General features: G+C 43.3%; 1 protein-coding gene across 2 annotated transcripts in view; it reads right to left on the bottom strand.

Annotated features, from left to right (window-relative positions):
- Nucleotides 1–1,179: 1,179 nt before the first annotated feature.
- The window catches only part of RPS6KB2 (ribosomal protein S6 kinase B2), an 81,181-nt gene continuing 56,718 nt past the window's right edge, over nt 1,180–25,642 (bottom strand). For both annotated transcript variants that reach the window (XM_069232926.1, XM_069232925.1), the window contains exons 14-15: nt 8,275–8,387; nt 1,180–1,659 (exon numbers count right to left, since the gene is read on the bottom strand). In XM_069232926.1, coding sequence (XP_069089027.1) covers nt 1,506–1,659; nt 8,275–8,387 — 267 coding nt within the window. In that variant the 3' untranslated portion in view covers nt 1,180–1,505. The remainder of the gene's footprint in view (nt 1,660–8,274; nt 8,388–25,642) is intronic.

Genomic DNA, 25,642 nt, shown 5'->3' on the forward strand with positions numbered 1-25,642 from the left:
GATTTCCTTGGACTATATTACAACCCATCTGAACAGAGGTCACTGACAAGGAACCACCTACATCTTTTTGATGAGTATCACACACCAATATAAGGGTTCTTCCCATATCCGTAGGAAACTGAGCTCTTATCAGTGAGTGGTCCAAGTGTGGGAAGACACTAAACCCTTGGGGCGAAGGTGGGATGCAATCACAAAGAGGACCTTTGTAACCCTGGGGAAGCCTCTGCACTGCTACTGCTCGCCTCCAATGGCGAATCTAAAGCACTGCAATGTGTCTTCTTGATGGGGCTTTGGAAGTAAGCATCTTAGACAGACGGAGGTTACTCAAGCTCCTCAGATGCAACACACTGCACCTTTGAGCCACAACAACCAGAGGGAACACGTCTAGCAGAAGAACATGATTCAGGTTGTAGAGTCTAAACTATACCTTATGCTTCCAATGAACACAGCTGATACAACCTCCAGGGCCTTCTTGCAATCTGAAACCAGCTCCCACAAGAACAAGGTCAGGAGTCTCCTGGACAAGTTCTGATGATGATTTATAGAACTTAGAGGTATGGGAGAAGCATCTGCCAAGAGCTTTGAAGAGGCGTTCCGAAGCGACACACGCTGGCCTTTTGCAATATGGGATCACAGATTTTTAAATAGGGAAAGTGAACCTCTCACTGAAGTGACACGCTTGTGAAGGAGACTTGTGTTTTAGAAAAAATCTCTACTTTCACAGAGCACTGCTTCCCTTTCACAGCCTGTTTCACTTCAAAAACTTTACATTAATTCAGGGGTTAATAGAAACCCTCTGGCTGGCAGCAATACCTTCAGTCAGAAGCATCTGATATAGAGGTTCAGAATGCAAAGTGCCTTGGCTAAAATTTCAGAGCCAGCTAAAATATGTCACAGATGGCACTGTTACTTATAGCTATGTGTATCACAGGGGAAAGGTATAGTCCAATGTCTAAAATACCTTCAGATGTGCTAATGGCTCTTAAAACCGACCCTCCACACTAAATGCCATTCCAAGCCCTCGTGCTCTATAGCATGATACCTGGACCATGCAGCCTGCTGGGTGCCCAAATTATATACATAACTATCCCCTTCCACTCAAAGGAATTATCACTGCCCTTTTCAATATTCCTCCTAACTCAACATAAGGAATGCAATGAATCACACGACCACAGCAACGTCATCAAGGCCTCTGTAATGAAAATAAAAAACACAGGCATCCATAGCAGATCTCCTGAAATTCACGTATTTTGGCTGTCCATGATTGGTTGGGTGTACGTGTCCAGTTGTCCATTTCTCACCACTGATTGCCTGCAGGGATCGAGTGCTTTCAGAGTCTCTTTCTCCTAGTGTGTTCCAGCTTGTCTTTTCCTGACCCTCTGTGCCTCTGAAGGTGCACAATACCCCTCCTGAGAAGTTTGTTTTGTAAGTTACAAGTGGTTGGCTTAGTCCTTGTGTGCCTAGGGCGAAGAAAATCCATTCCATTGCCCACCATAGGATCATCTCTATTTCTTCCCCCGCCGACCCTTCTTTGACTTTACCCCCTTTGGGTTCTGGATGGCCAGTGGTGGCGTTGTCTCAAACCGCTGTGTAGTCTCCATTGGCTCTGCATGACTTGTACTCGGCTTGAAGACCTCAAAAGGTGAGAATTTCAAGGGGCTGTAGAAAAGGCAGAGAATCAGAATTAGTCAACACTAGTAGAGATCAAAATACACTTAGTCCCTTCTAGTAACCCGCTTCCTGGCATCTTCTAGACATGAAGACTCCAGATACAGACAAGAAGTACTCTAAATAAGATCAGATGGCAAGACACTCAAAGACACAAAACTAGAAGAGAGCAACTCCAGACATTTGACCTCTAATGGGTGTTCTAACGATCTCTTAGAAACAAACTTCAGTACAGGCACAGACTCACCTTTACAAACACTAAGCCACAAGTGTCAAACTGCACACATTAGGAAACAAGCCGGAAGAATAAACCACAAGGAGAAAAAATAAAGGTCTAGAGGCACAGATATACCCACTGTAAAATATTACACAATTGTACATCTTCAAAAGTGCAAATGGATTTGTAAAAGTGCAAATTTACAGCAGCCCTGGTTCCCAAACCTTTACAAACCAAAGTAAAAATGGCTTCTAAAATGGACCTCCTGCATAGCAAGATCCTTCCATAATGGTAATTTACTGGAGGGTTTACCAATGGGTGGAATTCCTCTCCTGGTCATATTCACAATAAAACTATTCAAAACTATTTGTCGGTCTATTTTTGAATATTTCACAGATCCAGTTAGAAATTTGTGGCTTCCATTATCTTTTTATTTTATTATTTTAAATTCCCTTTTTTTTTTTTCAAAAACATGTTTACAATATCTCTGCAAAAACCCTAAAGTAAATCATTCATCTGTAACCAAATTTAGACATCTATACCTCTTTACATACACATTTTCTCTTTCAAGAACAATTTGACAGGTTTAATTTCTCACTTTTTCATCTATTACATAAATTATCAATTCTTACAATAGTCCAGAGTGTACATATTGTGCAACTGATTTACCACTTCACTCCTAGGGGACCTCACAACTTTATCATGGCAGTTCTTACGGCCAGTTAACAAGTTGAACAAGGCTTCAGCTCTCTACATGGCATATCATTTTACAATGGTTAAAATATCTATCACCATAATGTATTCTACTGCACCCTTTAGATAGAGCTTCAAATCCCCGATGAGGCTGTTAAACACTCCGATTCACACCAAGTTCCAGGGCACCCCTTCAAAGTGCATGGTGATGAAGTTTGGTGCAAATGGTGCACATGGATCTGAAACATGCTCCAATAATGGGGAGCTACAATGGTAACCACACAGAACCATGAGATGCTGCAGTGACATGCAGCTACCAGTTAATCTTTTACCGCTAGAAGATTATTATATAATACAATAATTAGAGTCGGAAGAGACAGATTTTAAATTATTGCAGAAATTAAGTGGTTAATTGATTTTATTTTTCATAATTTGTAATCTTAATTCAGTGTAATACTTTTTCAAGGGAGAGAAGATGCAAATAACACAAAAGTGGAATATAGATATCAGAAAACCCCAAATGAAAGAAGCTAGGGCTGTAAGGGTGATTGAGTGATAGGATGAAAGTCAATAAAAAGCTCAGTAAAGTGGACCAGCAGCTTGAGGTAATGGGGGCCTAGGAAAAACCTGGAAGATCATCCAAGGGGCATTGTTTTAAGACCGTTCCTGAAACCCATTTGCGTATTGGACAAGTTTTGATCCAACACAATAGCTGATCTAAAATACGCTAGAAAGGGGTCATTGGTAGACCGTGTTTGAAGTGCAGATGATAGTTCTAGGAATACAAAAGTCACAAGTTGAAGGATTCCCAAGGAAAACGACCATTTCCGCTTTTCAGTCCCTTTAGAGCGACTGAAATGATCAATGGATAGAGTAGACATAACTTGTGCCGATCACAGTTGATCCTTTTTTAAACTGCTAATGGACAAGCCATTAAGTACTTTGACATTGGACACTTTGTTTTAACAGCTGGAAATGCTGGCAACAGTCAAGTGAGGTCAATCCCTAAAATTTGTCCAAAGTGAACAATGTGAGATTATTCAAAGCGCTCAATTAAGTGGTCCAGGTCTTGCCAATAATCTTAAGGTTAGAGTTATTACTTTTAACTTGTAGTCCACCAGACATAAGATTCCAACAACATTTCCCATTAGCAAATTTTGCTGCTTTGAACATTGAGGGCTAAAGTTTTAAATTCACATTTTGTTTCTAATGTTGTACTACATTTTTAAATGTGGAATTTTATTTTTTTAATAATAATCCAAAGATAAATTATTTGGCGCAAAGCCTTAATGCCTCAAGTTATTTGAAAGCTTCCTCAGTCGTCTATGTTGTATGAATATGGTGTCATACCAAAGATGATTACACATGCATTTATTAAGATGCTGTGCCATGAAAGATTAAGTAGTTGCAAGTAAACTATGATTTAAAACTTGGTAATGATGTGCAATTTTGTGCCAGTTAACATTGAGCTCAGAGATTTGTTTACAATCAAATGTAACAATTTTATAGTGTGTAGAACTTTTAAGAAACGTATGCGAGTCCGGTAATTCAATTAGGGTAGTTTCCATTTTAGAGAAGACCAGCAAGCCGCTTAATAAGATATAAATGTGGTAAATGGTCACTTTCTTCACAATAAAATAGCCTGAAATCTTCATATGAATCAAAATATATTTAAAGCAAGAGTAGAATAATCTAATTTACATGATCTCTTACTAGGGAGTGTTGTGGCCGATGCAGGAGCATTGCTCTTAAACTGACCATTTTGGAGGTGAGAATTATGCTCACAATTGTGTTCAGAAACAGCTTAACCCTAGAATCATTATCTGTACAACTAAACCATTTTTATATGCTTATCCTCATCTAACATCCTTACAACTTTGAGAGAACTCTGTAGATGATCAATCTAGTCATTAAAGTTGCCCAACAATAAAATCAGTTTATCAAAGTTGGACACCTGAATTACAGCGATGAATAGAATAAAATCAGTTTCCAGAATTTCAGTTCCCTTTACACCGGAAGAAAATAGGAATTTATTCCATTCAGCTGTTTTGAGAATCTACAGTTTTCAGAAGATACGTCTGAATCAGCATTTTCAATGCAAAGGTTGATTATATGCACACAGTATCATATGCAAACTTTTATGTGAATTGTCATGCCCCCATCAGTGTAGCTGAGTTGACACTGGAACATACATATAAAGGCAATCCTGTGAGGTCAAAGTTACACAGCAGCCATGTCTCTTGAAAGAAAAGAATACCAGAACTCCTAGCTTAATCTGAACAATGCCAGGGCTATCTAAATGATTTTTAATCAGGGATGCAGAATTCTGAGTGCGCCACGCCTGGGATATGTTGTTTGGGGCCAAGGGCAACAAGTTTTGAACAAGTAGGCCCAACCCACTGCAGCACAAACCCTTTTAGGGAACGGTCTGCAGTTGAAGTAATGTGTGTCCATATGCTAATGCTGTCCAAACTTGTATTTATGGTTTATTCATGAAAAGCCTTCATTATTAGGGTGAGCGCTGTAAATAAATGTTTTACGGTCACACTGCACTACTAGCAGTGGTTCCTGTAAAAAAAAAAAAAAAAAAAAAAAAAAAAAAATGCACACACATTTGAAAAGTTTAACAATATGAAGCTAAGTATAATGCTCCCAGAATGCTCTCTAATTAGATACAAATGTCTGCAGAAGCTTGTAAGCAAGAGTGATGATTCTTTGCTTTTAAAATAAAATGTTCTGAAAATAATGCAAGTAGGAAAAAAAATGTTTTGCTTCTGTGAAACTTTAGCTGCTATTTCTTGGATGCATCATTTGGTAAAATGTGTTGATGCATGTTAGTATTTTCAAAAAATATTCGTAATGGAAAATCAGTGTAACCATTTATGGGAAACATGAAAATAAACAAGCACTGGCAAAGTCAACTGATCCAACATTTTTGTGAGTCCTTTGGTTTCGTCAATGCGTACCTTGTTTTGACATGGCTTTTGTCAAACTTTATTGTTGTGGGAGTTGCAAGGCCCTCACCATTGTAACAAACACTGGCAAAAAGTTTTTAAAACGTTTTTGGTCTTAAAAAGCATGCATTGCCACCAGTGGCATAGCAAAGGCCCCCAGGTCCTCTACAGGGGCCTCCCTCAACACAGCACCTGCCCTGAGTTAGTCTGGAGAGAGCCCCCCCTTTAACAGAAGTTATAACATAATAAACATTGTGGAATAAATGGCAGAGTCCTACAGCTTAGGAGCAAGCGCAACCTTTCGCTCATCAGTAAGCCATTATTCACTAAATACAGGCTTCGCCATCTGGCTGGTTTAACTAGTCACAGAGTTCGAACTGACTGATTTGAGCTGGTTTTTCTTGAAACTGGTGCTAAATATAGGTGTGGGGAGGAGTCCAGATCTTCGCTTGCGTCGTTTTTCCCCTGTAGGAGAATCTGGCCCACAAATAACAGATACAGATCCTAACAATGGTGGTTGGTCTGCTTTTTTTTTACAGCAGAATTATTCACAGTCACATTTTCATTTCATGCCAAGGGATGTATTTAAAGTGGTAATGCTCTGAGGTTGACAGCACTGCTGCCACAGGGCCTTGATGATTACATTTCTGTTTTGTTTTTTTAAGAGTACTTAATAGCATGTGTGCAGAATTATCAGGATTGTCTGAAGTAAGATTCCTGACATCAGGACTTTACTGTATGAATAATTCAAATGTACCCATCCATTAATTAAGCATAAACTGAGCTAGTAAACTAACTGTTGTACACTTTGAATCAAACAAATACAGTCTGGAAATAACTTAATTCTATCTGTGACCTTGTGCTTCAAACACACTCACTCAATTAAGAACGAAGCACAGTGCTTCTGATGTAGTAGGTGTGAGCGCATCTTACCTGGCAGCCACACAGAGGCATGTATTAGCTATATCAATATACTGACTGTTTAGTGGGGCTGATGAAACATCCAGTGAGCTTGCAAACATGTTTTCCAGCTCATTGGGCTTTAAGAGACCATATTAAGTAACATCAATGGGCTTGACTTACTGTGTGTTAGGCATCTCATTATTCATCTCAACACTGACTTTCAAAATTCCTCCAGAAGTAAAACTAACTTCTTTGCAGACATCCATCTCTGTCAGTTGAGGCTTTATCCTAGATTAAAACTGGTCCTGAGGCCTAGGGGTGGCTGGCCACAGCTGGAATAGAGATACGCACAGGTTCCAGAGGTGCAAATAAATTGAATTTGAACCTGTTGATAAAAGCCTATCAGTATGCCGTAAAGGCCGGTGGGAGATTTTACTCTGCTGATATTGCCTGACATTACCAATGTTGCCGCAACTCCAACACCTAATAAAACATTCAATTGAAAATATTAATACTGTTTACAATACAGTGTATGCTGGACTTGACTTCATTAGTATTCAAGTTTTACTCCTAAAACCAATACTGGCTAATCTAGCTTGCTTCACAGTTTACCATAATATAAAATATTCAGTAATATGGCAAAACATACAGAACCTGGCAACGTAGGCTAGTCAATTCCAAGCCCCTATTATTTCGAGCAACTGTAGACGACTTTGCCTAGTTCATCAAGTTATTTTTTTTAATTGTACATTTCAATAACTGATAATTAGTGTTCTTTGGGACTCCAGTAGAAAATCCAAAATATCTGCAGTTTTTTTTCCACTTACCAGTCAGTGAACAGGTCTGCTTTCACTGAAAGGTTATGAGCGACCTCTCGTGCCATTGACTTAAATATGTTGCTTGCAACTGGAGGGCCAGAAAAACAGCAATTGGGCCCAAGGCTTCACAACAAAATCATACAACCCATCTGTAAGGTAATGAACTCTCTGCACAATAAATATCCATAGGAGCGGTTGAAAAATCATGAAAGGGTCAACATTAAAGCTAGACTTCAAGCCAATCTCCAATCAGAAGTTAAATGAAATCTGAGGTACTATAGAGATCATTTTGCTGAAAAAATTCAAACAAATAAAGTTCATAAACTAGTTACTTACTCTCCAATGGCCATTCATTTTATTAATCCAATTCATCATCAAAAGTGGTCTTTGACAGACCCTTCATGGAGAATACTCCCACTTCTAGTGGTCTACCCATGAAGCCACCATGTATTTCTGGAGTCACCTTGCTTTCTTAAGACTTCTGTTTTATGTATTGAATAATAGCTATGTTCATGTCAAGATGCTCTTCCATAAACTATGGACTAATAAATCTCAGGATGATTTATAAACTTGTTTCAATAGTGCATTGGTGTTTCTACCTCACCCAAAAATATTCACCCCGATAAGAACAGCCAACGACTGCAGGAACATTGCTGTGAACCTTTCACTAAATTCATCTCCAAACCGAGTATCTCCCAGTGGGGAGGGGGGTTCCTTTGCCCCAGTAGTTTCCTCCATAATGGGCACTCCAGAACATGAACAGACTTGCCACGGAAAGCCAAACTGGAGTACCACAAGCCAGGATTGGGGCAGCTCTTGAATGGTAGAGATACAAACGGTGGAAAGAATAGCCGTCATACATAACAAAAGTGGCCCAAAGCATTCAATGTAGTGAAATAAAAATTTTTGTTCTGTCCATTTTCAGAATGCAAGACATTGGTCAGCAGAGAACATTCTTCAGTATGAGCTGCTACCATATAATTATGGAGCAACAGAATGGGTGACATTTCATTTCTCGTACCTGACCGGTGTTCGAGGACTGCTGTTTAGCCGGCGTGGTGAACGTTTCTTTGGCAGGTAATAAAAACCTTCTTTGATGCTTTCCCAAACCGAAGGGGCCACATAGGTGAATCCCTAATGCGGGGACAAAAAGAAATGATCAGGGAGAAGCATTTCTTACCTGCCACAGTGGAAGGAAAAATTGTTGATCTGGAGTTAAAGCCAGTTTGAAAATGTATTTAGAAAACAGCATTTGTTGTTTTTTTCTTTGCACAAACTTACAAGTTCCACTCCAGGTTTGGTACAGTACTATTTTCATTTCCTACTGTTTATGTTTCAATTGTGCACTACTACTGTTAGAGGCGGCATCTGTTGGCTTGGACGTCCCTCACTACCAGCAGACGTGGTCATGTTCACTCTTAAACCAACACCGCCCGCCATCCTTCCAATTTCAAGAGAACCAATAGCATCTATTATGGAAACAGAACTATTAAGCCAAGAATGGTTATTAGATAAATGTAGTCAATGCCCGTCCAACCTCTTCTATGGTCATAGATGTGTATTCCTGGACAGTAAAGTGTAAATCCTGGAAAACCTTTACTAAGACAACAGTTTATGGTGTATTGACATTTTGTGGTCTCTCCATCTTAACACCTCATGGTATGAAAGTACCTGAGAACTCCCCACTTGTAGTCATTTCCAGCATTCCCTTTTAGAACCAGTTCATAATGATTTAGCATCTCCTCCCTTGGCGTGAAGGTGGCAGAGGTCTCTGGCTTACTCACACTGGAGTGCTGTGGTTTATAACAACCCAGGGTTCCTACTGTTTGGCATGTTCTGCGTTTTACATTTCTTCAATATAAAAGACATCCAGCATGCAATTTCCCCAAGTCCAGACTAAAACAACAAGCATAGAATAATGCAAAACAAAAAGAATCAGAGGAAGCACAACACTGAAAAGAAATATTACTTTGAGATGGTTTGCCAATAACAAAAGAATAGAATAAAAAATAAAAATAAACTACTGAAAACAATGATGAGGAGAGGATGCCCGTCTTCTAAGGTTCAGACAGAAGGAATGCTTCAGAAGGCAGATGGGAGAACCATTCTTCTGGCAAAGCCAGCAGTGTGGCCCAATCAATGTGGGATGACCCTACTGGGGGATATTTCTCGTACCACTGATAGACTTCCCATCTGTGGAGGAGTCAGTAATAATGTTAATTTCCCTAGGTAGGTGATAAGTAATTAGCACCACTCAATCCACTACTGCCCTGTGCCCAAGGGATTAGACCATCTTTGACAGTGGAACAGATATCACCCCACTCTGTGTGTTTAAGTTAAACACTGCAGCGGCGTTGTTTCTGAATATCTGAACGTCTGACATGCTTTTGCAATTATTTTGTAGAATGGTCTACTCTATTGCGGTCTACTAATCTGCTCTGTTTGTTTCCAAGGCCTTATCTTGGCGTTGCAGGCAGTCACTGGGTATATGACATACCCTATGCGGTACTGTTGTTATGCACAGGTGTCCCAGGTGCAGAATTATAATGCTTTACAAATGGAAAACCCGGCTCTTTCCTTTGGGGACTGGACTCTGATAGGGTAGCTGGGCTAGCAGTGAAGCTCACTACTGGAAAGAGTAGGGGTTAGAGTCTCCAATATAGTCTGACATAGTAAATGGCACGCCATTACCTCAATAAACACTTTGCGAAAAGAAATGGACTTCAACAGCCACAAAAAAGAACTGTTAAGACAAGCACAAAAATATCAGAACGAGCTAGGACCTTACAGGACAGAAACACAGCTCTGAAGGTTCTTACTGCCCTTTAGTCCCAGGTGCTGTATTTCTAATAACAATGATCTGACGCCTTGTAGTACCACTATTCTGAGCAGTGTAACTATGTTCTGACATGGCAACCTCTCTAGTTTGGTGTACTGCACTAGGAAGCATAGCCATTAACAGGCTCTTCTGCTACAGAGATTTAACTTTTTCAGGCAGAAGCCATCTCGTCAGGCCCTTGCTTCATTTCTATCCAACAAGTTAATGCTGCTCTTAAGTACCCCGCGTTAATTGGAAATCTCATCCAGGGCGAGTAGCATGCTGGATACATGCACTGCTCTTGTTCTGAAGAGTCCATCTACAAACCTTCTCAGATCCTTTTTCCTTCATTGGCTTCATTCTACGATACATGTTTATCACAAGTGCAAAGATTCTGTTTCTGCTTATCGATATGCCTTTCCAAGCACTACCACTAAATGGCAGAATAATGCACATCAAGTAAACCTGTAATTAGTACATGCTACAAAATCCAGAGATGAGCATTAGTAGAACCTGAACCAATAGATTCGCTTTAGAACCTGTGCCCCTTAGGTGAGAATCATGCAAACCTAACCATCAGCAGAGGAGGACCAAAATAACTGATCTGATGAGAATCATGAGATCTTGAACTTTTCAGAAGAACCTAAACTCACAGAAGTAAATAGTGGAAACCCTGAAGGGCAATATAAGTACCAGGCAAACACTGACAGGAGTACTCAGAGAACCTGAATATTATGAGAGCACCATGACAACCTAGAGAAGAGCCAGGTAAAAATAGCTTCCAAAGACGCATAAGTAAACATTAGGAATCCAGAAGAATGGCAAGAGAACCAAAACCACCAAGTGGTGCCCACGCATTACTCAATTCCTCTGCGTTGCCACTATAACCCCAATCCTGAAAGGAGCACCTGGAGAAACTGAAAAGTCCTGTAGGACCATGAAAATGTCAACCTGCAGAGAAGTACTTGAAGGTCCCAAAGGTGCACTAGGAAAAAGAAGGAACACCAGAACCTAAACACCCTTGAGGAGCACAAGAAAAATAGTGAGCAATTACAGAGACGTATCTGGAAAGCCTGAAAAAAGTAGGAGGATTTCTTGCTATTCCTATCCCACCTGTGCATGGTATCTCACATCCTACAGCATCAGCAATAAGGAATGTCCAAGATTCAAGTAGCTCCGGGGGCCAGCAGTAAAGGTGTGGAGCAAGAAGTCAACTGAGCGGTCAAAGTCTCTTGATTGAGAGGAAAGACTTCAGAGTAAATAGGAGAGGATTCAGCCAACTGTAATGCAGGACTGAAGTGAAGAGGTGAACGAGTTTTCTACACTGTGACCTGCACATAGTTGCTTAGAGTAAGAAAGTGAAGGAGCTACTGAGGGGATGGACATTTAAAATGAGCTACTGACTGGAACCTGGGGACCACCACTAAATCATTATTGGAATCCGTGGACCCCCCCACTGAGTCATCACTGGAAGTCGGGGACCCTAGCTTAAACATTGTCAACGATTTGAACCACAAAACAATACACAAAAATACAGAAACAAGCATTTCAAACACATACACAAATAACATCTTTTATATAATTTGCAAACAAATAAAATAAAAATGTTAATAGGAAGGTTGGAGCTTTTCTAAATTCAATTGAAGCCACAATTTGTCCACACTATATTATGTTTGATGCACCTCCACTGCTCCCACAAATCAATATGAGGACACTAATTTAATTTTTAGCCTCCAATTTCAAATCATTGACATTTACACTATGTTTTAAAATTGTCAATTGTACATTTAGCCACTTTATTTATATACACTTTATTAATCTGTTAATATTAGTTAATTTTCTAAGCAGTTGCGGAACACCCATGGGTCCCCGGACCACAGGTCGGGAACCACTGAGCTACACTAATTAGCAGTGCTCCAGCGTACTCCACTCCACTGAATCCTAAACAGAACAGCAAAGGCCCCTATGCCCGCCTTACTGATCCTCGTCGTGTACCATTAGGGTCACCTGTAAGGGGTCTGGCGGGACAAGAGGTTTTAATCAGACACCCAACCAGACACTGAAAAGATAAGGTGTGTATAGCAGAGGCTGTTACACATTAGAGACCCCATCAGGATGCACAATTTTTCAATGCCAATAATTCACTTATTTCGAACACCAGGAAAGAATATCAGGAGAACCAGCAAGGCTGCTACAAATCCTCCTCATACCTCACTCACCTCACCCTCCACCCAGCCCACAGACAGCCCGGACAAAGTGGTGAAACCCACATTTATTTGGCTCACAATCTGGGGCCCACAAGCAGCTCATAGACTGAATATAACAGGATCTGAAACAGCAAGTGTCTTCAATAACGTGATCCCAGAAAAGCTCAGTGCCGCGACTGGTACTGGAAGAGTTCGGCTCACTTTTCCCCATGTAGGAGCCAACAAATGACTTTAACAATACAATTTGGTCCTCTTGTAGCAAGATATGAAAAAAAAACCTGTATTAAAGATTTTCTCGACATCAAGGATACTTCTTTCACATCATGCCCCAACGGGGAGGAACGGGGTAGGCTCCAGACCCTCCGGAAGGTAAAGCATCTTCTCAGTCATCTCACGGGACACACACAGGCACCAGCAACCGAAGTCAACATTCAGCTTCTCAGACAAGAATTCAAGAAAGAAGTGACCTCACTATGTCAAAATTATGCCAAATCACCGTCTGAACTAGACCACTAAGAAGACATTGCATCTGAATGGTCTAATGAACAAGATGAACTACCAGCGCAACTGTCTCAGTGAAATTGGCATTCAATTCAAGATAAGATCAATGAATGTGAAAAACGTTCACATCCCAAAAACCTACAACCTAATGGTGGCATTAGAGCAGACATCCTGGACTGCATTTTCAGAAACTATTTTGTATTCTTCAGAGTGGTTGTGATGGCTTAGAGGTAAATCTTGACCATGAACAAAGAATTCTCAGCATTTAAAATAAATAAATTAAAAAAAAGTAATCTCCATCTAGAGTCCCTTTTGAACACACCACAGAAGAAATTCACCTGATATGTGTTTGACTTAATTTCACTGTCATAGGTAAACACCTATCAGTCAGGCTTAAAGGTGAAGCGATGACAACCCCAAACCCTACTGACAGTAGCCTGGTGGACACAACTGAAGAAAAGCCTGATATGGACGTGTGATAAACACAACGATCCAAAAAGCTCGGGCAGGAATACCACTAAAAATCAAAAATACTGCGAATACTTTCAGTTGGGTAACAGCATACGGGTGTACGCCCATAAAACTATGCAAAGGACATTCTCCCCAAAAATGAGTGAGTGAATGGATAATTATTGCGAATCTTCTCCGCTAAACAATGCTCACCGACAGACTCCGACACTACAGCCAGCAGACGCTGAGCTACTATCGTGAGATTTTCCGACAGAAGGAAACTGTTCCAATGTAATAGGTTTGTTAAAGTTTGAAGCGGGTTGTAGAGCTCAGCCTCAGAGCGGATGACTGGGAGACCCAGCGACTCTTTGGGCCTCAATTCCTCATCTCACCACATTTTTCATCTGATTCTGCCTGTGAGGGGCGTGCTGCACCCCTCAAATATGTCTCCTTGCCTGATAGTGCTGCCGTACAAAGGATCCCTTATCTCCACCACTGTGCTTGCCTTTCCCGATGAGCCAGTGGGAGCAAAGCATTAGGCAGGGTGAATGAGGCCACCTTGCAGTTGGCTCTGCCTCCATTGCATACCTGGGTAACTTTTCTAAGCAGCAAATTAGGGCAGAGAAGAGGGCAGAGTGGTCAATAAGCAGCTATGTAAAGATGTCCAGACCGTACGAACTGTGGGTGGAGGCAGTGGCAGGGCTCTGTGCAGTATTGCGTGGACGCAAGCGGAGGGTTACTTTCCTATTTTTTCATCTCTGTGCCTAAACTGTGGACATCAGTCAAAGGGTGAAGGGACACTGATGCTTCCGGGACTCATTTGGTTATACAGCTGTTAAAATCAGCAACTTGCAATCTGTAGCAGGATATTTTTTCTCCAAGTGACTATTTAATTAACATCAATAATTAATCAGAGAGTGCCAGAGTGGTTGGCTCTGCTCATACCAGACACATTATATCATCAACTCTTTTTAAGAGTTTGCAGCCACTGTAAGACTGGTAAATGCGAGTTCCCCTGGCAATTTTGATAAATCTTGTATATTTGGGACACTTGTATCTCAGAACATTGTACTTAATCAATAAACGTGATCAGAAAACTGTCAAGTCATATGACTTTTTCTTCCTTGTGCCGTGTGGCCAGCTTCCTCTGCCTGCGTGAAAAGTAAGGCCGACAAGAACAGCGACAAGTTGACAGGTTACGCCCCGCAGTGCAAAAGTAGGGTGGAGAGCACCTTAATAAGCATCTCAAAACCATGAACCTCCGCCCTGTTCCACCTTCAATTCAAATGAACAAACCATTTTACTGCAATTACATCGAAGTGAAAACCAGTTGGGCAACAGATTAACTGAGGTCACTGATCACATCAGCAGAGGATCTTTGAACACACAACACTCAAAGTAAGTCTATATAGCCCACACTGTCTACAGTATATACAAAGACCCGTAAGGCTTGTATGACCCACGAACGTGGTTTTTAACCTAGAGGTAGACAGTCGGCCAATCTAAAAACTGAAATCTACTGCTTTTCACAATAGAGCTGTATCTTTAAGAAACATCTTTCCAAAGTCCAAGCCAATCACTAATAGTCTGACTTGTTGAATTAACAGATACCAATTACAAGCTCTTCCCCTTTCGAAGCTCCATTACCCAAGAAACTACTGAAGCAAATAACCCCTTACTTAAAGAGATGGAACTCGCAGGAGTTCCTCCAAACCAAAGAATGACTCTTAAGGTAGAAGTACACGGAGGGACAACACAGGCTGTCCAGCCTTATGTGATGGAACAGAGCCCTCAGACTCTCTCATCGAAACCCCAAGACGTAGTCAAAGGTCCATCAGTACCATTAGATGATGCAGGTTAAAGTTCAGTGATGCTTTCCACCAAAATTAGGTACACTTTGTTTTCGGACCATGCAATACACAGATGACACTTAATTTAGATCATTAGATTAATAAAGCATTGACCTATTTTGCCAAGATTAGTTTGGTGGCACTGGTGTGTTTAAGTGATTTTCTCAGATTCACAGAATGTTAAGCTCAAGTTAGGATTTGAACCTGGTTCCCCAGTCCCAAAGTAGGCAGCTCTAGCCGCTAGGCCACATTTCCTTCCTGCTCTGCTAATGATAGCGGCAAGCCTGTAGTACTATCATTAAATAGAGCAAGAATTCCAGACTGCAGTAGGTCACTTAGTACTGGCATATTCCATCGCACCCTAGATATTTAGTGATGTTGCTAGCCTGAACCTCCTACCTAGGGCCTACAGTGCTGCATCTTTGTAGACCAGTGGCCCTGCACAATATTACCTAGTACAAGCTTGCTATAATGCAACCATGCAATTCAACAATGATCGTAGGCCACAAAACACCACTTAGTAACACATAAAAAAACAATGTCTAGGTGGAAAAAAAATGTACAATAAAAAAGGTACATACATTCGCTGGACAATGATCTTCTCAAAGGTCTCCAATGAAAACACTACTAGAAAACTGGGGGAAGCTGTACTGGGTTTTCAACAGAGATAATGCCATCAAGGCCTTCACAACAAAAGGACCTCAAAACTGAGTGCATTTTCATTCCACCTTGGGCCTTACTCAAGTAAAGAGGGAAATTCTACTGTGAAACCTAAAGATCTAACAGCACTAGGGCAAGAAAATGATCCAGGCGATGATCTAGGGTCTACGAGAAACCATAAGAAATGTCCCTGAAGCACAGAAATGTGAAACTTAAACTCTCAGGCAGAAGAGTAACATGGGTAAAGGCCACGGTAGGGCCAGGAGAAGTTTGGCACAAAACTTGAAGAGTAGAAAGAGTGAGGTAATAACTGTAATCCTTAAATTAACACATCTTTGGGTGCAGGGAGAACAACGCCACTATAGCTCTGTGGCCCCTCTAGTATGGCAAGGTCAGTAGTGGGAACCTCTCAACATTTCGAGTACTTGACTCGCTCACAGATTAAGACAGGGTCAGCATTTCAGGGCATGGCTAAGGAGCCAAATATGGCGGACGTGCTCCAAGTGAGCTCCGCTGGACCGTGTCGTAATCCTGAGTAATCCGCCGACATCTCGGGGTTGACTGCCCAGGTGGAGCACACAAGGCGGCATCAGCGCGGATGATCGATCGTTCCTGGGGCGAATCCCCAGAAAGACAGGGCGGAGAGACGTGGTGCGACCTAGCGCAATAGGCCTAGGCTACAGACTGCTGTTTACAGGCAGCGCAGTAGGGCCCAGATTCTTGGCTTGGCCTGGTCTTGCCCGATCGAGGCCCCCCTCATTGTGATTGGAGATCTTCCACTTCCTGGGAGCTGCAGGAGGATGTGCGGCATCAGGTGGGGGTGGCTTGGTTGGACGACAGATTAAAAGGCATGTGTGGCCATTGTCGTGGTGACCCAGCGGTGGCTCGGCGATCGGCCCTGTGAAGGAGGGCCAGCAGTTTGGGCCGTGAGAAACTAGCGAGAACGGGGCCACATTCAGAGGTGGCAGACAGGAACCTGATGCAAGAAGAAAGAAGACCTCTAAGGGCCTGTGAAATTACCGTCCTGCAGCGTCCTGCCTCCCGAATCAAGGTTGGACACTCAATATCCCTTGTAGGGCCTACAAGGTGAGCACTGCAACAAATTTCCTACTGTTCGACCTAGTGAGAGATTGATGCAGCAGCAGGAAACATGAGATGAACAGTCACACAAAGGCAAAGTGAGGCCCTAGGGAAAAGAGGAGAAAACAGATCCTTTGGCGCCAGGTAATGGGCTGATAGGAGGCAAAAGACTCCATGGGCGAGGTCGTCCCACAACTCGCTGACCCATAACGAGGTGCTCCTGGAGCTTAGGCCAGGTCTGAAAGACTCTTGAGGGCTGCCTTGATGAGCTCCATGGGGCGCCTCCAGCCGGCACACCAAAGAGGAGCTTTATGGTTTTGCAGCGGGTGCTTGGCGAGGTACCCTGAGATTATGGTATGAGGCCAGCAGGAGGGAAGTGATAGCTGCATAAGCCTGTGCTTCCCTGGCGGTGAACCGTACTGGAGTAGCCCGCCTACCTAAAGCATTTCATGTGGAGGATGTCAGAAGAGATGACCCCCTGATGCCTGGTGGCTCCGCATGGGAGCGAGATTGGGCCAGTCCGGTCGCAAATTGACGTGAGGCACCCCTTGCGAGGACTTCTTATATTGGTGATGTAGAAAAATGGCTCCCTGTTGCAGTTACCCCCCACATTTTGCCTGATATTGATGCTGACTTGACTGAGAAGTGTGCTGGGACCCTGCGAACCAGGCCCCAGCACCAGTGTTCTTTCACTAAAAATGTACCATTGTTTCCACAATTGGCACACAGATAAGTCCCTTGTAAAAGGTACCAGTGGTACCAAGGGCCCTATGACCAGGGAAGGTCCCTATGGGCTGCAGTATGTGTTGTGCCACCGTAAGGGACCCCTCACCTAACACATGCACACTGCCATTGTAGATTGTGTGTGTTGGTGGGGAGAAAAAGGGCAAAGTCAACATGGCATCCCCATCAGGATGCCATACACACAAAATACTGCCTGTGGCATAGCTAAGTCACCCCTCTAGCAGGCCTTACAGCCCTAAGGCAGGGTGCATTATACCACAGGTGAGGGTATAGCTGCATGAGCAATATGCCCCTACAGTGACTAAGTCTATTCTTAGACATTGTAAGTACAATGTGGCCATATTAAGTATATGGTCAGGGAGTGTGTCAAATAGAACTCCACAGCTCCATAATCGCTACACTGAATACTGGGAAGTTTGGTATCAAACTTGTCAGAATAATAAACCCACACTGATGCCAGTGCTGGATTTATTTAAAAATCCACACAGAGGGTATCTCAGAAGATGCCCCCTGTATTATTCCCAATCCTTCAGTGCAGGACTGACTGGTCTGTGCCAGCCTGTCACAGAGACGAGTTTCTGACCCCCTGGGGTGAGAGCCTTTGTGCTCTCTGAGGCCAGAAACAAAGCCTGCACTGGGTGGAGGTGCTTAACACCTCTCCCCTGCAGGAACTGTAACACCTAGCAGTGAGCCTCAAAGGCTCAGGCTTCGTGTTACAATGCCCCAGGGCACTCCAGCTAGTGGAGCTGCCTGCTCCCTGGACACAGGTGGAAAGTCCAGAGGAGATAATGAGAAAAACAAGGAGGAGTCACCTACCAGTCAGGACAGCCCCTAAGGTGCCCTGATCGGAGGTGACCCCTGCCTTTAGAAATCCTCCATCTTGGCTTTGGAGGATTTCCCCAATAGGAATAGGGATGTGCCCTCCTCCCCTCGAGGAGGAGGCACAAGGAGGGTGTAGCCACCCTCAAGGACAGTAGCCATTGGCTACTGTCCCCCAGACCTAAACACACACCTAAATTCAGTATTTAGGGGAGACCCTGAACCCAGGAAATCAGATTCCTGCAACCGACACAAAGAAGAAGGACTGCTGACCTCAAAGCCCCGCAGATACGACAGACGACAACTGCCTTGGCCCCAGCCCTACCGGCCTGTCTCCAGACTCAAAGAACCTGCACAGCGATGCATCAGACAGGGACCAGCGACCTCTGAGGACTCAGAGGACTGCCCTGAACACGAAGGATCAAGAAACTCCCAAGAGCAGCGCCACTGGTCACAACCTGCAAAATTTTTGCAACTTTAAAGCAACTTTGAAAGAACTCTCCCTTCTCGCCGGAAGCGTGCGACTTCTCACTCGGCACCTGACGCCCCCGGCTCGAGCTCCAGAGAACAAACACTGCAGAGAGGACTCCCAGACGACTGTGACAACGTGAGTAACCTGAGTCAACCCCCCCTGAACCCCTGCAGCTATGCCTGCAGAGAGGATCCAGAGGCTACCCCTGACCGAGACTGCCTGGTACCAAGGAACCCGACGCCTGGACCAAGCACTGCACCGCCAGCCCCCAGGACCGAGAAGAACCAACCTCCAGTACAGGAGTGACCAGCAGGCGGCCCTCTTCCTAGTCCAGTCAGTGGCTGGCCCGAGAAGCCTCCCTGTGCCCTGCCTGCATAGCGTAAGTGACCCCCGGGTCCCCTCATTGCTTCCTATAGCAAACCTGACGCCTACTTTGCACACTGCACTCGGCCGCCCCTGTGCCGCTGAGGGTGTGTTTTGTGTGCCTGTTGGTGCCCCCCCAGTCCCCCCCCCCAGTGCTCTTCAAAACCCTCATGGTCTGCTCCCCGAGGACACAGGTACTTACCTGCCAGCAGACCGGAACCGAAGCACCCCTGTTCTCCATAGGGGCCAATGTGTTTTGGGCCCTCCTTTGACCTGTGCACCTGACCGGCCCTGTGTTGCTGGTGAGGTGACTTTGGGGTTGCCTTAAACCCCCAACGGTGGGCTGCCTATGCCCAGGAGACTGATTGTGTAAGTGCTTTACTTACCTGAGAAACTTAACAAAACTTACCTCCCCCAGGAACTGTTGATTTTTGCAGTGTCCACTTTTAAAATAGCTTATTGCCATTTTAACCTATACTGTGTGTACTACTGCTTTAATTCAAAGTTCCATACTTACCTGTGTGAAGTACCTTGCACCCGTCCGCCAAGTTCTAAATCAGGCGTATTGTGTCCTATTAACAGTATTTCAAATCCCTTAGTACATTTCCTTTGCCTTAGCAGTAACCCTATTACCTCTGATGTGAAGTAAAATTAAAAATGTCTAAACATGTTTAAAGTACACATGCTAGGGAAATACCAGTGCTCTTCTATTGCAATTATTTGCAAGGATTCATTTATTTTTAAAATTAAAAATGTTATCGCAAAGCATATGGCTGCCAAGTTTAGGTGGCTGTAGGTTACCTTTTTTATTTTTATAGCATATGATTGCAATAAAAAATAAAAATAAAATGAAATAGTGCAGCAGCTTAATCACTGGGAAACTAAGAAGAGATTGGTGTTCAAACATCATTAATCTGCTCACAGGGCAGGAAACATAGCCTGAAGCAGTAATCAGATAAACATACACGGGGCTGCGGACTAGGGATTCTGTAAATGATAAGCACAAGAAAAACCATCAAGCTATGAACCTCGCACTATGGATTACTTATACATGTGTGTGAAGGTAAAATTCAATTAAACAAAATACACTAATGGGCTATATGGCTGAGATATACAAACTAAAAAAAACATTGAAATGTGGGAGTTTTTACCAGCACCACTACACTCTAACACACCTCATTACATTACATTTTACATTCCAGATAATCAGAGTGTGGATTATGGTTTTGCTGGTGTTGATAATTACTGGACAATTTCAGGGTTTATAGTGTTTTTTTAGTTCAGCAATAATGTCTCTTAATATAAATTGTGCACATGGTGGGCAGAATTCCGCCTGTGGAATTGGCAGAATTTGGCAAATCTGCATTAATTATGTAGCGCGGAGTTCCAGCCAAATTCGGTTAATCGCAGGCTGTCGGAATTTTTTCCGGCAGGGCTCCTGGAACGTAAGCACAAGAGAGATTTGGTTTCCCACAACGTGATTTTCTCCGTGGGAGGTCGCGGTCAGAGGGCTGCTTCTCTGATAGAGCTGCTGCTGCTCAAGTAGACTTTCTACTCGAGCGGCAGCAAAATCAACTTGAATGACTGCATCCATTCATGCTGATTGTTGAGTGCTGCTTGCGCTACTGGCGCTGAATTGGAGCATAGTGTGCATATTTTTCCCCTGCTGGTGGAACTCGTGATTATATGTATCCCCACACGTTCCGCCCACCCCTAATAAATATATATTTTTTTGCAAATGATTAGCAATTGCATTCACTATAATGATGAATGCAGTTTTTAAAAAAAGCATGGTCTGCAGGTCATGAATGCTTGCAGTCTCTGTAATGGCATGTTGTGGTCTGTGAATCATTTTTAATGTCTACGGACCACAGATGATTGTGATCATTTTTTTTAGTAAGCGGCTCTGCGTGTTTAGGTCTGCACATCAAGTACTGGTCCCCTATTTTTTGTTTTTAGGGAAGAGATAGGACATTTTATTCCTACATTGACAGGTCAGGAGTATATGACCAGAGCCAAACTTGTTCCAGCATGCAGTCACAGATAGCGGTCTTTGTGTGATTTTGTAGACCGAGACAGAAAATCTCAGCTATTCTTTCAGTCAATCATATTTGGGCGGGATCACAGACCTCTAAACAAATCAAAAATTATGTTTGATTGAATAATATGTTAGGGAACAAGCTTGGACAAAATTAGCAGTACAGCCACATTTATTATTAATGAATTAGTTTTCCTTTATCTTTGAAATAACTCAGAAATAGGGTTTGCACCAAAGAACAAAAGGGATATGTTCTGGCGCAAGCTCTGTCCTCATGCCTAGTTTGGTGTAAATGTGTCCGACAGTTTTGCTAAAGATGAGAGCACAACTGAGCATGGGGAATTCATATACATCTTTCCAAAAGTGACCTCCATTGTTACATTTCTGCCCATTTGATAAATCTGCATCTGATTTGTAAACAATATGGAAAATGTCACTTTCCCAGTGTACATCTGTTCGTGGCATGTAGTGCTGCAGATTCTCATGCTTTGCATAGCTCTCCATCTAGTGTTTAGGCTCAGAATGTTACACGTTGTTTTTCTTCGAAGAAGCTTTTTTGAGTCACAGGATTTAGTGACTCCTCCTCTCGGTGATAGTGCACATGGGCATCGAGTCCTTTGTTAGATTGTTTTCTTTCCGCTGTCGGGTTTGGACATGTTCCCTCTTGTTCCAGTAGATCTCGGTTCGGTACTATCTGAACTTCTCTATCTTTTCCTTTAACGTCTGTATAATTTTTCGAATGCATTTCTGACTACACTCGATCCAATTGTAGCATTGGGATCGATTAAATGCCCTTTCGGGCGCCCGCGCCCTTCTCGGGCCTTCTCAGGCCAACTGCGTCACAGGCTCATGGATCAGACTCCATTTCGATTCTGCCCTTGGTGCAACGCCAAGTTCTCCTACACTGACCAGCACTGTGTGTAACCTCTGCCTCTCTCTTGACCACAAAGAAGAGACCTGCGAGGCGTGCCAATCCTTCCGATCCAAGAAGACCTTACGGGATCGAAGAACAAGATGGCTAGAGATGGCATCGAAGTCGACGGAACAAACGCCCAACATCTTTGGTGAGGAACAGGCACAGATTGCAGTCTCCATCCCAGACTGTGACTCCGACCGTGACTCAGAAGGGGACAGCCAAACTGTTCCTGCAGCGCAGTACATGAATACACCAGCCCTTTCCCATCAAAAACAGATTGAAAAGTCACAAAAGGCCTTGGGTCCACCACTGCTTGCTGGCCATGGTTCGACCCGGAAACTACATATCGTCGATTGACCCTCTGGTTCGGCTCTGAAAAAGGCCAAAACTCACTCCGCTGAACAGGCTACCATGTCTGTTTTGACATCGAATCGAAAGATGAAGGCTTCCACTTTGGAACCGAGATGGCTACATACCACATCGGAGCCAAAACCTCCATGCTCCTCTTCTGAGCCGAAACATCCAAGCTCCTCTTCTGGGCCGAAAAAACTTTTATCTACTGCTGAAACCACATTTTTGGCCCGCTTAAAGCATTCTATCACCAAGCTTTCGGAGCATTCATTGGTGGGAAGCAAACCGGTTCCATCTCGAGAACAGGAAACAGATGAAACAGGCATTAGACCAATTCTTGAGGTCATGGACCATAAGCAAAGGAGAATACAGATCCAAAAAGTTACAGGGAAGAGTATTGCATCTCCTCCTGTAACAAAGAGGAAACTAGCATTCTAACAAAGTTTGGAAACTGGCCCTTCACCGGCAAACATATTTAAGCCCAAGGAAAAGCCAAAGACATTGCATCAGCCTTCTCCACCGCATTCGCCTTTCCTTCACTCTTCTCCACCACCACCACCATCTCCTGTCTCCGTACATGGGGATTATATGGGTTACAATACTTATAACATGGAACCATGGGACATGTATGATTCTGACCCAATTCCATCTAATGACCCTGATCCTTATCCTTATCCTTATCCCACATGGCCATCTCCACCGGAAGACACCACGGCCTATAATCAGGTCATTTCCAGAGAAGCCACATACCACAATGTACAGATGCACTCAGAACCCATAGACGAGGATTTCTTATTCAACACTCTTTCCTCTACACATAGGCAATACCAATGTTTGCCAATGTTACCAGGTATGTTAAAACATGCTGATGACATTTTTAAAGAGCCAGCAAAGGCTAGGGTTGATAAAAATATAAGCTGCACCATCTGACCCAGTCTTTATATAACAGAAATTGCCACCTGATTCCTTTGTGGTCAGTGCAGCTAGAAAAAGGGCAAACAGTCAGTCCACGGGGGATGCTCCTCCCCCTGATAAAGAAAGCCGCAAATTCGATGCAGCAGGCAAAAGAGTGGCGACTCAAGCTGCAAATCAGTGGAGATTTGCCAGCACCCAAGCTCTTTTAGCCACGTATGATAGGGCACATTGGGATGAGCTACAGGAGTTCCTTCAATTCCTCCCTCCGGAACACCAAAAAAGAGCACAGCGGGTAGTGGCAGAAGGACAAGCTACTGCAACAATCAGATTAGATCCGCACTAGACGCAGTTGACACCGCAGCTAGGGGAATTAACACTAGTATCATGATCAAGAGGCATGCTTGGTTGCGGTCCTCAGGATTTAAACCTGAAATACAACAAGCGGTACTTAATATGCCATTTAATAAACAGCAACTATTGGACCTGAGGTTGATACCACCATTGAGAAATTAAAGGACTCCGGATACAGCAAAGGCCATTGGAGCCCTTTACACAACACCTTTTCGGGGCACTTTTCATGAACCTCAATTCAGAGGAAGTTTTAAACCCCAAACATCAGAGGCCTCTACGTCCCAACAAAAACAGGGACAACAATATTATTCCAGGGGATCTTTCAGGGGCTCCTATAGAGGACACAATTTCAGAACTAGGGGCAAATCCGCTGCCACAAGAGGTGCCTCCACCTCATCAAAGCAGTGACTTCCCCTGCATCCCCACACATCTCCTGTGGGAGGAAGACTGCAACATTCCCACCGTCATTGGCAACAAATTACACCAGATCAATGGGTACTGTCAATTATCCACAATGGTGATTGTCTAGAACTCATCTCCACTCCACCAAACATTCCCCGTCGTTCACACAGGCTTTCTCCGGAACACAATGTTCTGCTAAAACAAGAGGTAGAATCTCTTCTACTCAAAGGTGCAATAGAGGCAGTACCCATCAATCAACAAGGAACAGAAGTATATTCTCTATACTTCCTCATACCAAAAAAGGATGGCACTCTCAGACCAATCCTCGATCTCATACCTCTCATCAGTATATTCTCTCAGAGCCTTTCCACATGGTCACTCTTCAGGATGTCATCCCTTTGTTACAAAAACAAGACTACATGACAGCATTAGATCTAAAAGATGCTTACTTCCATATTCCCATACATCCAGCACACCGCAAATACTTGAGGTTTGTGATAGCTGGCAAGCACTACCAATTCAAAGTGCTACCCTTCCGAGTAACAACACCAAGGGTATTCACCAAATGCTTTGCAGTGGTTGCAGCACACCCCAGAAGACAGTATATACATGTCTTTCCCTTTCTGGACGACTGGTTCATAAAAGCCAGCACCATTCAAACCTGTCAACCACACACACAATACACAATCGATACCCTACACAGTCTAGGGTTCACAATCAATTACTAGAAGTCTCACCTTCAGCCAGTGCAAATACAACCATATCTGGGAGCAATTCTGAACACTCAGCATTAGCCTACCCGAATCCACAACGAATTCAAGCATCGCACAGTCTCATATCCCAGTTACAATTCAATCAAACGTACACAGTAAGGTTTATCATGAAGTTATTGGGAATGATGGCATTCTGCATATCAATAGTGCCCAATGTATGTCTAAACATGAGACCCCTGCAACAGTGTCTCTCACAACAATGGTCTCAGGCACAGGGTCAACTTCATGATCTAGTGTTGATGGACTGCCAGACTTAAAACTCTCTGCAATGGTGGAATCACACCAACTTATCAAAAGGGTGGCCATTTCAGGACCCTGTGCCACAGACCATACTCACTACAGATGCATCAATGACAGGTTGGGGAGCCCATCTCAACAATCTTACAATACAGGGAGAATGGGACTCAGTTCAGCAGACTTCCCACATAAACCACTCGGAATTGCTAGCAGTCTTCTTAGCACTCAAAGCATTCCAGCCACAGATCACACACAAGACAGTGTTACTAAGGACAGACAACATGACAACAATGTATTATCTGCAGAAACAGGGGGGGCACACATTCGTCTCAATTGTCCCTTATGGCGCAAACAATTTGGAAATGGACGAGTCACAGTAGCATTCAGCTATTAGCAGAGTATATCCCAGGGATACACAACCAACTAGTGGACCTCTTAAGCA

Source organism: Pleurodeles waltl, chromosome 4_2 (assembly GCF_031143425.1).
Source record: "Pleurodeles waltl isolate 20211129_DDA chromosome 4_2, aPleWal1.hap1.20221129, whole genome shotgun sequence".
Lineage (NCBI taxonomy): Eukaryota > Metazoa > Chordata > Amphibia > Caudata > Salamandridae > Pleurodeles > Pleurodeles waltl.